Source organism: Hesperophylax consimilis, chromosome 8 (assembly GCF_061612785.1).
Source record: "Hesperophylax consimilis isolate HC1 chromosome 8, BYU_Hcon_1.0, whole genome shotgun sequence".
Lineage (NCBI taxonomy): Eukaryota > Metazoa > Arthropoda > Insecta > Trichoptera > Limnephilidae > Hesperophylax > Hesperophylax consimilis.
The window spans coordinates 19,984,435-20,002,500 of NC_142843.1; the positions used below are offsets into that span (position 1 = coordinate 19,984,435).

At 35.3% G+C, this 18,066-nt stretch overlaps 2 protein-coding genes across 2 annotated transcripts in view; one reads left to right on the top strand and one right to left on the bottom strand.

Annotated features, from left to right (window-relative positions):
* Madm (MLF1-adaptor molecule) overlaps positions 1-5,650 on the bottom strand; it is a 100,135-nt gene extending 94,485 nt beyond the window's left edge. Inside the window, exon 1 of the mRNA XM_089635013.1 lies at positions 5,128-5,650. Coding sequence (XP_089491139.1) covers positions 5,128-5,253 — 126 coding nt within the window. The 5' untranslated portion in view covers positions 5,254-5,650. The remainder of the gene's footprint in view (positions 1-5,127) is intronic.
* Positions 5,651-6,405: 755 nt separating this feature from the next.
* LOC149421689 (kelch-like protein 26) lies at positions 6,406-12,407 on the top strand. Its single transcript, XM_089634486.1, has 5 exons — positions 6,406-6,592; positions 7,086-7,284; positions 8,308-8,804; positions 9,047-9,572; positions 10,145-12,407. Exons 2-5 carry the CDS (start codon positions 7,123-7,125, stop codon positions 10,829-10,831), a joined length of 1,872 nt encoding a protein of 623 aa, XP_089490612.1. The 5' UTR covers positions 6,406-6,592; positions 7,086-7,122; the 3' UTR covers positions 10,832-12,407.
* Positions 12,408-18,066: the final 5,659 nt, after the last annotated feature.

Consider the following 18,066-nt stretch of genomic DNA (forward strand, 5'->3'; position numbering starts at 1 on the left):
ACTTTGAATCTACAACTGAAGATGGTTGGTTTTATGCACCGGTGGCTAATCTGAAGGCAGAACCTCCGAATCATAATCGCGGGTCACGCACACGGGGAAAAATCCGGTCGTGCTTTTCCCGTCCGCCGTCCGCGCCACGCACACGTCCGCGCGAATATTGCGTACCTATGGTGTGTAGGTATACGTATGCAGGCAACGAGATGTAGTAGAAGTAGGTAGTAGGTGCGCAGACCAGACGGATATATAAATAGATTCTCCTTGAACAGTACGTGCAGATGTAATACCTATATAATCGGCGAGTGCGGGCGTGGGTAGGTACTGCGTAGGTACTGCGTAGGTACTGGCAGTGAGCCTGCAGGGGAAGAAGGAAGATCCTCAGAAGTACGTGCAGCCAGCCCTTGGGGAATGTCTAGATTGTCTAGTACCGGGAATAAACCGCATAAAATTGTTCACGTCTACAGCAAAATTGGAAAAAGTAATGGAAAACGACAGCATTATTTAACAACGCTACGTTTTACATAAATTTTATGCGTATAATCTAATCGGATTTGATTTTATTTACGGAAAGATAGGTATCTCCGTATATAAAGATAGCGAATGAGATCTGGTTGAGAGAGATCAGGGAGGATATCGATACAATTTAAATCAATTATTCATACATATTTAGCCAACAAGGGCTCTAGAACAGTTTATCATCTGATGGATACGAAGGATCAGTGTCTCTTAATTCTCTGAAGGAGCAAAGAACGAGATCAAAATAATTAGAAATCAACAACCTTGTGCACGTCGGAATTACACAACAGTGAGACACTGGGTACTTTTGATTGATTCGTGGAAATTATCTCTCAATTCCACGAACGTGATCGTGATGAGTTATGCAGTCATTGGTCATTTCAGTGGACTACATACTGTCAAGTCAAATAAATATAATTGCATTTGAGTCGGGAAGTTGCGGGTTGGTTCATCGCCGCAACGCGAAATAGTTGTTTCCGGGCGATGGCACGTTGATCTGCGTTGATTACTTAATTATATGGATATTTTCATACAGCACGTATTTTTTTAATTTTATTTAGGAAACAAACAGTCATTTATATATTTGGCATAAACAGCAATTATTTACAATATTAGACCAATAATGTTCCATTAATTCTAGTAGTTGATTCAATATTTGCACCTATACAATATATTTATAAATGACAAAGAAATATAAACAATAAACATTATAAGGAATTACAAAATGTTATAAAAACAATTAAAGACAGTTGTTAGTAGTAATACAGTTTTCGCATGATTATAATAAAAACAATAAAATAAACAAAGATAGTAGGATTATTTCACAAAATAAAAAAAAAGTTTTTAGTTTAGTAAGTTGCATTTTATATGTTTTCAAGTTACACTTGAAAACATCTACATCTCTAGAGGCATTGTGAGTTTTACAGATACGTCCTATTAAAGAGTTTTGCGCATATTTGGCTTTACAGTGTGGTGTTCTAAATAAGTCGTTCGACCTGGTGTTGTGTTCAGGGCAACGAAATGCAATCTTTTCTAGCAGATGTGATGAATCAACAAGACTGTTTACGATTTTGTATAAGAATAGGGCATCAGAAATTTGTCTACGTTTATAGAAAGTGGTAGGGTCAAACCGATGATGGCTAAAGCGATACGATAGGTGTTTAATAAATTTGGATTGGATATTTTCAATACGATCAATGTATGTTTGATATTGAGGATTCCAAATGACTGAGGCAAACTCGAGTTGTGACCTTACATATGACATATATGTACAGCAGAATTAGTGTGTGTGCTTTAGTGAAAGTCTTTGTAATGCGTATAATAAATCCTAATTGTTTATAAACTTTTTCTAAAATATGTTCAATATGGTCCTTAAATAACATTTTAGAATCTAGCAGTACTCCAAGATCTCTGATTGATTCTACTCGTTGTAGGAGTACATGGTTTAATTTGTAACTATAATTACACTTTTCTGTATTTAGATAAAGTTGATTGATATCGCAATATTATTTAATTTTGCTTACGTCTTCTTGTAACAGATTGCAGTAATCTGTGGAGTCAATAAGTACACTTTAACAAGTAACAAGTAACTTTACATAAATAATACCACAAACTCAACAAAACAGTTTGAAATCATCGCCCAAATTGTGTAATTTATTTGATTGATTCGCGAAAAGGACGTCTTCCAATTCTCCAAACAAGTTGGATCGATTCAATGAAATTTGGTCTGCTTCGGTGTTAATACATTGGCCCTGAGAAAGACAGTTAAAAGTTTTGAAACCAAAGTGCTTCTTGGGTACCTACATTAGACTTGTCATATCAGATATGACTGATTCATAGAAAGGACGTCTCCCAATTTCCAAACGAGATCGAGTTGAATCATTAGGGTACGTATACATTTGCGAACCGAAACGCGAACCGTACCACGAATTACGGGAAAGGAACGAATCATCTGCAAGCGGCGTTTCGCGCCATATGCAGTTGCTTCGTTTCTTTCCCATAAGTAGAGGTTCAGTTCGGCTCGCGGATGTATATGTAGCATTAGACATTCGAGTCTGTTCAAGAGTTGATAAGTTGAGTGATCGCATTCTAAAAAAAATATTTAAAAAGTAAAGAGATTAGAATTAAAACCCTTGCGAGTCCACTCCGGATTTGATATATTGACCACCAACTTGACAGAAATCTTATAAAGCTCAAATGGAGCAGATTTGGGATGCGGGTTTGGGAACCGCCGCCCGGGAACCATTTATTGGATAACCAACACCTCTGCCACAGGTCACCCCAAGTGGTTCGCTACGTTTGGTGATTTAGCAGGGGTGCCCGGGTTCATCGGGTGAGATGTGTTCAGATTGCGCCTGCCCACCACCTGCGTGGCGTGCCAGATCGGGAGAGGTTGGTTTGGGGAGACCCTTTGGGTGAACTCTTCAACTGGTAGGTAGGGATACATTTATACGTCACTCCTGGATACGCTGATCCCTATATTCCTACCTACCCCTCATACCTTTGTCCTTCCCAGAACTTCATTTCCTTCCTCTCTTTAAAAAGACCCTCCACACAGCATTCCCAAATATGACATAGGCCCTGAGGGAAATTATTGTACATGAGTGGGGTTAATATAAAAAAATGGAAACAATAAAAACCATAGCCTTGCCTATAGGTACTAGATATCTAGTTCAGATAAGATTGATTTACAAAAAGGAAAGGACGTCTCTGAGATCTGGTTGATTCAACGGACATTGAATTTACTCCGGAATTGATATATCGACTGCCAACTACCGCATAATAGACCATCATAATCAAAGAGAATAGGTTTGAAGCAACGGCTCTTCTGAATTTACAGGACATATTTGATTGATTCGTGGAAAGGACCTCTCGCAAATTTTATTTTTATTTCTTTTTCGTGGTATCCACAAAACAGTTGTACAGCAAAAAATTACAGATGTAATATTTCACAAACGACATTGGGTCAATTCAGCGGGCATCGAGCAGATAGCGACAACTCGCCACCAAGGTAATGAGTGATTTAGATAATATTTATTATGGAGGTTCTTATAATGTTGAAATCGGTTCCGCGTCCAAATTCACAAGTGCTCAAAGTACAGGCTTCCTAGAGCGACTATGAGATTACTGAAGCGTGCAGTGGGCAAGTAGCAAGTAGACCGGTACAGATGACAAACTATTCCACTAGAAGAAGAGACTATTTCTACAGATCCAAATCCACAGCAGAGGCATGGCGCAAGCGTCTTCAAATAAATAAATTATTAAAGTTATTTTGTTTTGTATCCCTTGGGAACTATAAATAATGCAGATTTACAATTATTAAGCATACCTATTTCGAAACCGTAATATTTTTTGACTATGTCATAATAGTGAAATTTTAATTCACTATATTGAGTTGCCAGGATAAGGGTTTTTTTTAATATTCACCTTTCATAGAATCTTTCATAGGTAAAAATATTGTAGATGTGTTTGGACCTAGTTCTGTGAACAGTTAGTAGAATCTCCCAAATCCAGTCAGTGTCCAAAATCATGTTTCTAATTTTCTGTTATTTAATAAATCAGAACCAAAATTTCTTTTGAAATCATAAGATTTGTAAGTAGGTACTTAAATATCTGACCTACCTACTTAATTATAAACCATAAATTTAATATAACTTTTTTATTTCAAATAATGAATTATACAATTTGTAAAAAGAAACGTCATAATCTCAATGACAATAATTACTTTTCAAACTTTCTTCAGGTGTTGGGTACCTAACATAATATTGAAAGAATGCAATTAAGAAAGGCCGAATAAAAACGACAATTTCACATATGAGAAATAATCTTTTACCATCACCATCTTGAAACGGAACGTACAGACAAATTTACAGACGGACGAAATGCAAAATGGTTGAGTTAAAAGAGAACTTCGCTACGTTGAGTCAATTATTTATAGATGTAAAACATTTCGTATGTTTAATATTACGTGTCTCCAAAAATCGTTTTACGTAGAAATTGTACCCTACATAAGTACACATTTTTAGAATTTTGAGATTTGATCAGTTTGGCAAAATGTCACATTACAATAAATTAATTTTTGAAACCATTTACATGAACTGAATAACAAAAAAAAATATTGTGTTGTATCTTCCTGGAATGTATTTTTTCTACGTATTTGTGTTTACTGGAAAAAAATAAGCCAAAATAATGTTTTCGGGTATGATAATCATGACGAGGATAGAAAATAGGTTAGGTTAGGTGAAAATAGGTAGTTAGGATAGGATATTTCAGTCAATTGTTATGATTTTCTCAGCAAAAGTGTATAGAAAAGAATAAACTGATGCAGTAATTCCACGGATTGTTACTATAAACGACACTGAATATTTTTTACAATAATTTGTCTCTAAAAAGTCAAATCAAAATATCATTTCAAAGTACAACAAATTGAACGATTGTGATTGTCCTGTTCATTGAAGCAAAAATAATATTTAATAATTTACATTGTATCATGGGAAACCAACAGACAAGCGGTGTTGACAAGTGTCATATTGATAGGAACATCAATAAATTATCAGTTGACATAATATAGGTACGTATGTGAAAGCAGACATGGATTTAAATAGTATTTCTTACCTCCTCTCGGCGTTTCAGCCACCTCCCACAAGGACTCTCCTCGAGGATTTCACATTCATCTTCAGAGTCCTCACCACTCTCCCTAGGAGACTTTCGCTCCTTGTCAATACTTCTGGTTCCAGACATAACAAAGCACTTCACTTCTGTATAACAGTAAGAACTTCACTCGATGCACTTTTACTCAATACGATAGACAAAACCATGAATGTGCTTTGACTAGTACACACTTCTTTTCCTGGTGATCATATCCAAGGTTATCGCTCGTCTGGACGTCATTGATCTCTTATTGAGATTGTTTTTTCATGAAAATTGTATATTATGAATTTTAACACATAACACTGATATTAGCACATCGCACAGACGGCAGTTATTGTTACATATTTATAACCAGAATCTTCATAAATATAATAAACATCAAATTATCCACCAACCGGCGATGGTTCCGAGACTAGATAAATGACCGAAAGATACCGCGGATACCAGAAACGGAGCAATGTGCACACACACACACACACCACCACGTAAAAATTGACACTGATCACTGTTATAGTGGTCAGACTGAATCATAAGGCCGATGAACGCAGTAAAGACAACTTACCGTAACAATACCAAAAATAATTTATTAACTTTGACCAGTACTTACTTGAACTGGAAATATTTTTAAAATTTTTAGATTTTCCTGAAAAATGGGAGACATTTCTATAAAATAATTAATACAAATCATCAGGTCACCCAAAACAAAAATTCCCTTAAATATTTTTACATTTGCATGAAAAAATGTAAGACATTTCTACAAATCATCAAATCACCCAAAAGTTTTTTCCCTTAAATATTTTCGTACATACTATTCGTGTAAGTAAGTAGAGAGAAAAAACATGTTCATATTAATTATAATCTAAAATCATTAATTTAAATTTTCCGTTGAAAATTCCGGGTTAATCGTTTTTAAATTCCTTTGACGATTTCATTTATAACCAAATTTATCTTTAACGTTCAAAATAATATTTATAAAATACGTTCGCTGCAGGTTTGCCTTAGAGACCTTCGGATTCCATAATAAAACAGTGTGAATATAACTATTATACATATTTTATAGCATCTAGCCAAAATAAATTCAATATGTTAGAGATTTTGAGGCAATTAAACAAATAATATAAGAATCGATAAAGTTTTTTATTCCGTAGGTAAGTACTGGTAGCTGTGAAAACACTATTTTCCATATTTAATAATTTGTGAGCTCTATGACTCTATGGCTGCTCTGTTGTCTGTGGTCTTACATTGTCATATTGCATATTTTTACCTAATGTTATTATTCGGGAAGTATTCTGTCAGGTCGTGTCGTGCTTTATTTTTGTTTTCTTGTTGATGTGAATGGGCTGTGATTATTATAATAGTTTGATTCGTTCAACATAAAAGTTTTAAGTCGAATGTACTACTTTATAAATTAACAACAAATCATATAAAGGTACTTGACCTAATATCCTTTCACTTTTCTTAAAATATTATGCTTAATATGTTGATACAAATGTTTACAATATAAAATTAACGGAAAACCACGGCCATAACATGGACAATTTTAAAATGTATAATTTATACAGCTTGCGCTCATTTTATTTCTTTAAATCATTAGAAAACTTAATTCCTTTGTTTCGTTTTGACATTTATATTATACCCTGAAGTTGTTTTGCTTGTTAAAATGATTTAGAATTATTATAAAATGCTTTTCAAATAATAACATGTCTTCATCGGTTTGCAATAGTAAAACTCGGTCTGATCTACTTCTCAGCTGCTTTTCAACATTTTTTCACAGCAGATATTTTTTCCCACGGAAATCATTGTCAAGAAATACTTATTCTTACATCATTCTAATATAGACCTTATTTGCTGATGCTATTATTCTGATATACGAATTGATTTTAATGTTTTATTTGTTCATCAGTTTCTCTGTTCATTTCTAGGTACTCTCAATGAAATGACTGCTTAAAATCAGTAAAGATGACCCTAGTACCAGGTTTGGATTACAATGAGAAGCCATTAAACACAGTATATTTTGACTCCCCGTCACATTCCGATACACTGCTCTCAGGTCTCAATAGTCTAAGATCGAAGGGACATTTACTAGATGTAACATTATACGCACAGGGAAATGCTTTCCAGGTAAGAAGAATATTTTATCCGGTCCACAGCGTCTGCCCTTTTTAATTGTCAGTGAAACATACCTATTAATTGAAGACCCTCACTAACACTGAACATGCATACTGTCAGAGAATATTGCATAAAAGTATTCTTGCCAGAACCAATTTATTTTACACTTGTGTATCAGACAGGGTGAGATACACAAGACTGTAAAAATGCCAAAGGTCCATCAGTGGCGTGGGGGAGGAGAACGAGCCGTCTCTAGTAGAGCTTGTCCGATCGCTTGTCGCTTGTCCTTGTTGCTGAGTCCGGGTCTGGTCTGTAGAGGTAGGGAAGTCCGTGGTCCAGGATGAGGAGAGCAGAGGCAGAATTCGGAGCGAGGTAGAGGGCAGAGCAGAGAGAGAGTTGTAGAGCTGGTGATGGTTGCTGGTGATCTGCCTTTCTCAGGGCTTTGTGCCTGTTTTATAGGGCGCGGGCAGTGGCCCCACGCTCCCGGCTTTCTCTCGGATTCTCGGAATCGAGAGCCGTGTGGGACGCGATGACGGCGCCCCGCCGGTCATTTCACCGGCGCTCGGGCGGTCGTTTCGGGCCGTGGTCGAACGTTACCACGGCTTTCCTTTGTTTAGGCACGATTCTCTGAATCGTGCCCGTGGAACGTAATGACGGCGTACCACCGGTCATTTGCAACGTCATGACAGCGCACGGCCGATTGCTTCGGACCGTGGCCGAACGTTTCAACGGTCCCTCTGTATTTAGGTACGATTCTCATAATCGTGCCCGAATTTAATGCTATTTTCTAACAACTCTATAATTCTCTGCCTGTACTCCTCCAGCCAAGCTCTGACGTTTCATTTATTATCATTTTCATTTACATACATAGGTCATGAGTTTGCATTTACATACATAGGTTATGAGTTTACGGACAAAGATATACATTTAATATGGGGCGGCCGTGGCCGAGCCCGGAGCAGTACGTCCGTTACAACTTGTTTAAGTAAAAAATTTAACATTCGAGTAATTGTTGATTTTTGTGTTGTATTGTAGGCCCACCGAGCAGTCCTGGCATCGTGCAGTGATTATTTCCGTGCCATGTTTACGGATGCGATGCTGGAATCCAAACAGAGTGAAATCAAGCTCAATGGAGTCACCGCGGAAGGAATGCGACTACTTCTAGACTATGCCTATACTTCACGCCTTGGACTAAACCTAGCAAATATTCAAGATGTCCTATCCGCAGCCAGTCACGTGCAAGTTGTAGCCGTTGTAGAAGCATGCTCCAATTATTTGCAAGCTCAATTGGACCTAGAGAACTGCGTAGATATTGTGACCATAGCTGAAACGTATTCCTTGAATCAACTCAGATTGAAGGTTTACAGATTTATTAGTGGTCATTTGCGGGAGTTTTCTAATTCTAATGAGTTCTACAGACTGTCACCACTGCAGCTAGAACATTTATTGGAATGTGATTTTCCTGTAGATTGTCCCGAAACAGAAGTATTGAGAATTGTGCTCCGTTGGCTTCGATATCATGACAGTATTGGGTATGTAGTACATGAATTTTTATTATAACAGATTGTTTTAATTGTGTATTCTCTTTATCTATGCATGCGATATGTATTTTTATATTGGGGCTGAATGTTTGCTCAAATGTAATTATTACAGCTAGCCCAAATAGAGGATGATTTCATTATGTAAATATATAATGATGATAAAAATGGAAAAGAGACAATTGTTCTGTCTGCGTCTGGGATCCTAAAACCTTAACTTTATGTTTAATTTTCAGATATAAGCAGAGACTATCTCACGCCATGAGGTTCTTAAGGAGAGTCCACTTCTCGGAAATGTCCAAGTGGGAAATTGAGTCTATTCTGCAGAAATCTTTCTCTGGCGGGACCAGACAAGACCAGCAGTTGTATTGCCATATATTGAGGGATGCTTGCCATCAAGTCAGTTTAAAGAAGACTCGCGCTGCACCATCATCGGAGAGTAATGTGCTGGTTAATTCCAGAGGAATGGAATTGGCAGTAGTTAAAGTCGGAGGTTTTGGTATTGGAGGAATCACTAATGAGATAACATACTTCCTGCCCAGTAAAGGGAAATGGAAAAGACTTACAACCATTCCACATGTGGAACAATGTAACTTTGGAACAGCGGCGCTGGATAATGAGTTATATGTGGTGGGAGGTTGTTTCAACCAATCTCTACAAGAAAATATTCACCCTTTTGGGTTCAGATACAGCCCGAGATATAATAAATGGACTACAATGGCTCCCATGCAAAGAGAAAGATGTAGATTTTCACTGAATGTGGTAAAAATGATATTTTTTCTTTGTCTTATTACAATTTTATTCATCTTTCAAGAAGACTATGTTATTGCTTTATTAGTATTTCAAAATGACCGGTGATAATTTAATAGAAAATCGTTTCTGATGTTCCATGTTATGAATCTCATAAATTCAATGTATAAAAAAACTGTTTAGTTTTTGAGGATGTATTTAGCCAGTCGAATGATGGCTACCCATATTTAGGTCTTATCGCTCTAGGCCTTTAGCCATGGCTGCCTAAATTTAGGTAGACGGTTTTTGCCAGTTTATTTTTAATGACTTAAAAACTGTTTTTTTAATATTTTACTTATAAAACCTAAAAATATGGGATTAACGATGATATATGGGTGAATCCATTGGCTACCACAGCAGTTTATATGTTCCCGTATTAATATTCGGAGGTATGATGTGTTTTGATTGAGCTTGGGAGAACCCATAACCGAATGCCCAGAAACCTGCATCGCTCAAGGCCTTTTTTTTCATAAATATGCCATCGCTTTAGTGGTTAAGTATACTTTTGTTACATTGGTTGAACTTTTGTTTATTGAATATTTTAGGTGCTGGATCATCTTTATGCAATCGGGGGTGTGAGTGAAGTAGAAGAAGAAGGCGGGGAAGAAGAGAGTGCTTGCGAGAGATACGATCCGGCCACAGATACCTGGAGGAGCATCCGTCCCTTGGGAGGAGGACGCTCCCAACATGCCGGCTGCGCCATGCCCCCTCCCAGCTCCTCCCTACTCATATCCGGGGGCCTGCATTGTTACCAGGTTCTATCTTCTGTCCGCTGCTATGATGCCACTTCTGACACCTGGGAGCCACGCCAGAGCTTGCTAACACCACGCGCTGACCACGCCATGCTTGCCATCGGAGATAAGATCTATGTTGCAGGTGGGTGGTATGAAGATGCCGACACAACCAACAGAATATTAGCAGACACTATAGACGTTTATGATGCCGCATTAGACAGGTGGGAAGTGGTGACCAGAGTTCCTACACCGAGATATCACGCAGGAATCGTAAGTGTGGAATCTAAAATCTACCTCATCGGAGGTTTTCACAGTGATGCAATGTTCGATCGTGCCACAGCTGCCATAGAGTGTTACGATTTAGAAACAGACATCTGGATAACGGGGGAGAATTACCCCCAAGACATCTGGGAGCACACTTGCGCAACCCTGTATGTCCCAAAGTGCCGGGACGATATGGATGTGCTGACTGATAGCAAAGATCATCGTTCTTTTTAGCCATACAGAACTGTAGTTTTAATGTTTTATTTATTGATCTTATTTAATTTATTATGCTTCTTATGACAGTCATATTGTTATTATACATTTAATAGCGGGCCTTACATGCATGCTTTGGAACGAGCGATCCGGGAGCCGCTACAGCCCCGACACAGAAAAGTCTCACAATGGACTGTGTTGAAAACCGTTACCTTACTTCAGCAGACTTTTCTTTTCTGCACAGGGTCTGGAGCAGGGCGCGGAATGCTCATTCCAAAGCATACGTGTGGGAGAGCCTATTGTTTAGTGTAAACAAACAGCAAAGACATTTTGTGTAATTTTTAGCCTTTATAAGTTGAAATTTGTGTGATTACTTGGACTTAGGCTATGCCATTTAAAAAATCTATTGTATGTACTTATAATCTATATTGAATTCAAAGTACCTATTATTTGTAAAATATGAAGATTTTTATACCTACAGTGTCCTTATAAAAACAATATTTATTAGCATTACATAATTTATGACCTAAAAGAGTCAACGAACTGTAGTCCAGGTATTTATCCTACATTTAATATGACCCGTCACTCAATTGTGAATGTTTGCCGAACGCCAACCTGTAAAAATGCCCAAACTACTTTTGGTTTTATTGTTTGAATAATATTAGCAAAATTTAAGCAAGCATGATTAAAATATAGCAAAATGTTTAGTGTAATATATTATGTAAGCGTAATATTTGTACAAGTGAAGACTATACAATACATTCTACATTTCTGTCTTATGAGAATAGGTTTGGTAAGAAGATGACTTTATAAATTCCCATTCTAATTTAGTCATTTATACATGTAAAATACTATTTTATTGTTGTTCTTTGACACTAAATTTATAAACGTCAAAAGTAAATACAAAGAAATCCTTCTATACATGTATTGAGCCTATGGAAGGAGAAAACTGTATGTTCGCCAGTGGTTTGCAGCTCATAAAGGCAGAAAAGTTGTGACTACCTTTCTTCGCATTTAGATTTCTGATAAAGTAATTTGTTATGTCATGATTTTTTTACCCTAAGAAATTACTGTTCTTGCTAGAACAATACCAAATGTTTAGTTGCAATCTGCCTTGAGTTATATAGCAACCCCTGGAAAGCTCTTCTACCCTTGGGTAATGAGCCCTGCTGCAAGAAGCTTGCCCTATGTACAAACTTCGCTAATTGCGTTATGTGTGGACTTCTGACTCCAGACTTTCCGGAAGAGCTTAACAGAGCCGTAACGGTACAAGTACAGTTTTACCCTGATAAATTATTATTTGCAACCTGCCTTGAGTGCCATTATTGCACGATGATTAGTAATAATCAACACCTAAAAGCTACAGCCTTTCCTTGGCCAAGGAGCAATACACGTCACTGATGCTCACCCTATGTACAAACCTCGTTAATCGCACTAGATGCCTACTTCTGAATCCAGACTCGCCGGAAGAGTTTAACAGAGCCGTAATAGTACAAATTGCTTTGTATGTATTAATTATTAACAAGTCACAGTGTGGTGTCACTCTGCCGTATTAAAATGTTCAAAATCATGAGTAAAGTTGTACCAATAATTAACATAACAATGGTTGTATATATATGCCCACATGTAAAAGCTCAAGGATTGAACCTTGAAACTTGGTTGGTTAGCTAGGTCAAATTGCAAACTAAAGTATGCACATTAGCAAAGTTACATGTCATTCTGTTACTACTTTTCTTATTAGAAAATTTAGTACCGTATCACTGATTAAAATTATAAAACATAATAATAAAAAGTTACAGATCAATCAATATGCAACTGCCTTTTTCATACAAAATTTTAATTTGTTTTTGAGGCCAAAATACTTGACCAAACTGAATAATTCTTTCTTAATAAAAATATGTTGCAAATATCTAGTACAGATATGTGCTTTATTTATTTATATATCAAATTAGAAAATTTTGGCCATTAAAGAAATCGATTTTTCAGGATTTTAGAGGCAACTTTGGCAATTATTTGTGAGTAAATGTTAATAATAAATAAAACTTAAATTGCTTTACCTACTATCTAAACAAAAATATATAAATTATTAAAAAAAAAAGCATTATAATGGGCTTAAATTTAAAATACAAACACAAATTTGTCATAAAAATTTGGACCCAAAAAACTCCCTTACAATGTTTTATTTTTTAGATTTATGTTTACAGTAGATTGGGTAAGCTTATTTATTTAATAATTACCGTTAACTCACAAAAAAAATCTGAGTTTCCTCAAAAATTCAGAAAAATTTAATTCGCCAATGACCTATATTTTATAATTTAAAACCCAAATAAACAAAGTAGCACATATATACTCAATATTTGATATACCTTTTGATTTAAAAAAAATATTCTTCAGTTTGGTCAAGTATTTTTGCCTCGATACCAAATTTAAGTTTTGTATGAATAAGGCTATGCAGCCGTTTCTCTGAGATATACCTGATTTAATAATCAGGATTTTAGTTGGAGTAAGAAATGTATTTGAAACTAAAAACTTCAATCAGTAGGTATTGGACAGTTAGGGTTGGGGGGTGGTTACTTAAAAAAAAAACTTTTTTTGTACAAAAAAACGCAGCAAAAATGTCGCTGGAGTTCAAAATTCCTTCGTTCATTTTTTCCTCCAAGTAACGTCAGGAATCACTGGTCAAAGTAAATCAGGTAGGGACATCTCTTTACCCTGTTTTTATTCAATAGATTAAATAAGGTATTTTTACATAGAACTATTTGCAGATGACACAAGTTTATTCCTAAGCTGAATGATGTTCTGAATAAGCAGTAGAATATGTATTACATAATTTAATAAACAGCCATAATAATAGAGTCCGTGACATAATGCTGAGTTCCCCACCTTATCTATTCTACAAGAATCTATGATCTATTTATAGAACAAAAGTAGAAGTCGATTCATCTTTGGATTTCTATTCCATAGAAAGCCTGCTCTTCTATGAAATAGAATAGAGCAGGTGGGATCCCAGCATGTATAATGTGCATATTGATTTAAATAATATGCAAAAGGTTCCTTTTTAAGGAAAATAATTTTTGTATTTATTCAATAAGGGTCCAATATAATTCAAGCATTAAACTTAACCCTCAGGCCGCGGCAATTGACCAAGGTTATTTCATCACGCTTGCCTGTGTGTCAATTCAATTGTTTAATATCATTGTTCAAAGGAAAAAAAATCTCATCTTAATTCTCAATGTTTAAACAGAAAAATATTTGTAACACTGCATACAAATATGTTCATGAACAAATCCTTATTAAAAAAGGTCATGTTATCGATCCATAGATCAAATAATTGGATACACAATTCAAACACAAACCGACATAAGTATCTCTCAGTACAGAGCGGCCTGTGTTTTACCTGCTCTGTAATATTTCATTCCGTTTATATATATTCACATTGTCCCAGAACAATTATTTTGAGTTATGAATACTCAAGATATGGATGCGTTATTTGAGCAAGATTTATACAAATTATGATCATGTGAAATATGTTTAATTATAGTTTTAAAAAGTATTAAGTAGTCAGCGAGACGAGATAAAAAAAAATTACGTGTGAGGTGACATCAGTCGTACATTTAAACGCAGTCTGATGGTTAAGTAGTGTTTATAAAGTATTTATCAATGATAAATAGCTATTAATAATTTGCAATGAAAACTTAGTTGAAAAACTATTATATTTATTCTTCAAACGTTACTGTTATGACTGGTTAAATTTTGGGATTTTTATTTATAATTCGTTGCTGGGCTGTATGTAATGCAACGAAATTGTTTACATAAAATGGTTTCAAACCGATTTTTGTTGAAAATAAATTACTAGAAATTTATTTTTGTCAAGTACTTTAATTTGGTGATGGGATTTCTGGGATATACCAAAGTTGGGGTCTAATGTGAAATAAGGGAATAAACCAGTGGCGGCTCGTGACTTGGATGTACTAGAGTGCAAATATTTAAAAAAAATGGCATTATTGATGTTGTTGCAGCCAAACTGAAATTTCCTGAAAATCTTCATGCAAAAATTGAATTTTCGAAAAAAAATAAAAAATCGTTTTCACCCAAAATCAACAATGACATTTTTTGTAATATTAGCACTCTAGTACACCAAAAAGTCACGAGCCGCCACTGGAATAAACCCATTTTGAATAAACATTTGCAAACAACTTGCCAGCCCACTAACTACAATTCTTTCTTCTTGGTTTGGGATGTGTTTGAATAGAATATATTATGTGTTAATAATGTTTATAAGTACTATAATATCCTTTATGCATTGTTAGGTATTATATTGATCTTCATACGTTATTGAGGTTGCAAAATTATGAATACTTTTTGATTGAAATGTAGACAATAAGTTAGTATTGTCTTGTAATTGGGCAAGTTCCAGAATTCAACAGAAATCTGGATTATTTATCATTGTAACAAACTTACACAACATTATAAAGTATAGTCCCAATAATCTGAACAATTAAGTTTAACTAATTTTTGGATTACTGGAATCTTTAAGAAATAAAACAAACTTTTTGCATATTGTACTTAAATAAGAATTTTTTATTTATAATACATACAAACATGTTATGAGGCATAGTAGGTATCTATATGTTAATTCTTATTTTAAAAAATCTGAAATTGTTTTCTGACGAGCACCTTCTGCATGCTTTATTCCTCAATGATTCATGTCTTGGGTTTTCTTTTAATAGGAGTCATTTTTGTATTTTTTTGTACACCATTGCAAACAAAAATCAGATGGCGGGTGGTAAGGGAAAGGAAGTCACTTCACTGATTGGGTAATCGTTGCCCCGTGTGTTCCCACACCCACCCTGCCCCATCACTCGATGAGACTATACTGTGTTCAATTTTTGTGTATAATATACCTGAAATTTTGATACCTTGCCTGTATTCTACAGAAGATAACAATGAAATCAAAGACAACTTTTTAATGAAATATCACGAGTGAATGTATATTTACGGTTGTGACAACACTTTAAATATGTTACTTTGTATGTTGTTACTAAAAATTGTTTTATCTCAGAATAAATATATTGTTGGAACATAATTCTGGGAAATCAGTAATTTATTTAAAATCTCCATAAAAAATGAAGAAGTAAGGAAATAGGCGTCATATTTTATAGTTCAAATAATATAAATGTGGAGTTAGGAAAATATTGCTTAAAATATTATTGTTGTATCATAATTTGATAAAAAAATTATTCTACAGATTAGAAAATTTGTTTACCTGTCTAAATTTAACCTAAAACATGCTTTTATAAAATTAAGGGGGTATTTTACAATCATCTTTATAGCTTATACATATGATAGTGTATATTTTCGATTTATTTATTTATAAAGCCCGAGTTTACTATTCGGTACTCGAACCTATGAATAGTGGCTATATATTTAATAGGTTAGCTGAGTTTTCTACTAAATGAGAGTATTTATTTGTTTATTTATTAATTAATATATGTTATTCCATGGATAAGCTATTAAGAGGATGGTGAATTATCACCTTAAAAAATTAGCAAACAAATAAATTTTGAAGATAGGTAGCCATCATATCTGATATAATTATATTGTTTAAGTAGGTACTTTGTAGAAAGTCACATAATCTTATTGGCTTTATAGACTCCCTATAAATTTTCCGTTAAAAACATTGTCTAACAAATCATTGAAGTATCTTATATGAAATGTTATTTATTTTTTAATATTAAACCAATAAATTTCTAAGTTAAAATAGATAAAATATTTTTTTTACACTCTCTTTGCAGAAAGAAAATACTATTGGGTGTGGCTAAAGAAATTCTAAGAATAAAGAACCGGTTCCTCGAAATTTCAAAATATATAGTCACTTTTTTACATTTTTTCTAATATTTGATAAATATTCTAAAACAAAACTGTTCCTCTGAAAAATTGACGGTTCTAGCAACAGCAAAGTCACCGAAACAGGAATATCAACCCTCTCTAGGATAAACTTAAACCAAAGCAAATTTAATTCTTCATCCCTTATCTGGGGAAATTAAATTATTTGAATGCACCAACTAATAGATTTTTTTAATACGCTTTTTTTAAGATCACCCACACATCTTCGGGGATCTCATATTTGGGAATTTCAATGCAGGGTGGAGGGTCTTATGAAGTAAAGGAAGTTCTGGGAAGGAAAAGGGTACAAGGAATGGGTAGTAATCGGGGGTCGGTGTTTCCAGGAGTCCCTCCCACTGCGGTGCATGAGTACTGTAGAATCACTTGACAGTATGATGTATTTTATTAGGCACATGCAGTGCATTATTAGTTATTAATATGGGTACTGTATCACTTGATGGTATGATGCTTTTTGTCAGGTACTTGCTGTGCAGTGTTCAAGTTATTAGGATGAGTACCGTATCTCTTGGATCTCTATAATCCTTCGGTATTCGTATTTCAAATTCAGTAGTCTGCCGCGTGCTCCGACTCGGTCGCCAAGGTTTGCACACCAACGGGTTGACTTATCTCTTACTCTAGCACACTCAGTTAATACCGCCATGTAGCTTGCTAGAGCTGACCATTTTCCCAGTCACCAGGGTTCATTAATGATGTTTTTGAACATTTCCTGTTTTTCAGTGTATTCAAGCAATTAAATTATTTTTAATTTTTATGTGAAACCACACAAGAGTTCCAACTGTTTGGAGCAAGTGAGATTGTGGCAATTGTGATTGTTGTGTGGTTGAAGTGTAGTGGGGAGGGGAAGGAGGTGGGGAATAGGAAGATGGGGAGGGACCTTGCTGAAAATCTGGTCACCAAACACAGTCAAAGCCATTTCAAGCAATTTTTCAATTCTGAATGGTGGTCTTACACCGGGGCGATATAGAGAGTATCTTTCGCTCTGGAACGTGCCACAAATATACTATATATTATTTTGAATGAGTAATTTGTGATATAACACAAATTAATCAAATAAAATTTATTTGCACCCTGGGATTTTAACCGCGACCTCCCGCATGTTAGTCGAGAGCCTTACCCCTCGACCACAGAGGACTGTCGCATGTCTTTCTGATATGCTATGTCTTTTTTTTAAATAAGTTAAACACTAAATTTCGCAAACCTTATTATTGTAACGGGTTAGAACAGCATGTCTCAGTTTCCCCTTTACGAAAATCGATTGGAAATTTAAGGTGATCGAGCTGCGTTTCACTCTCTTATGAGTTCCAATCCAGCAGAGCAATGATGAACACTTTTACGGGCACGAGAGACCA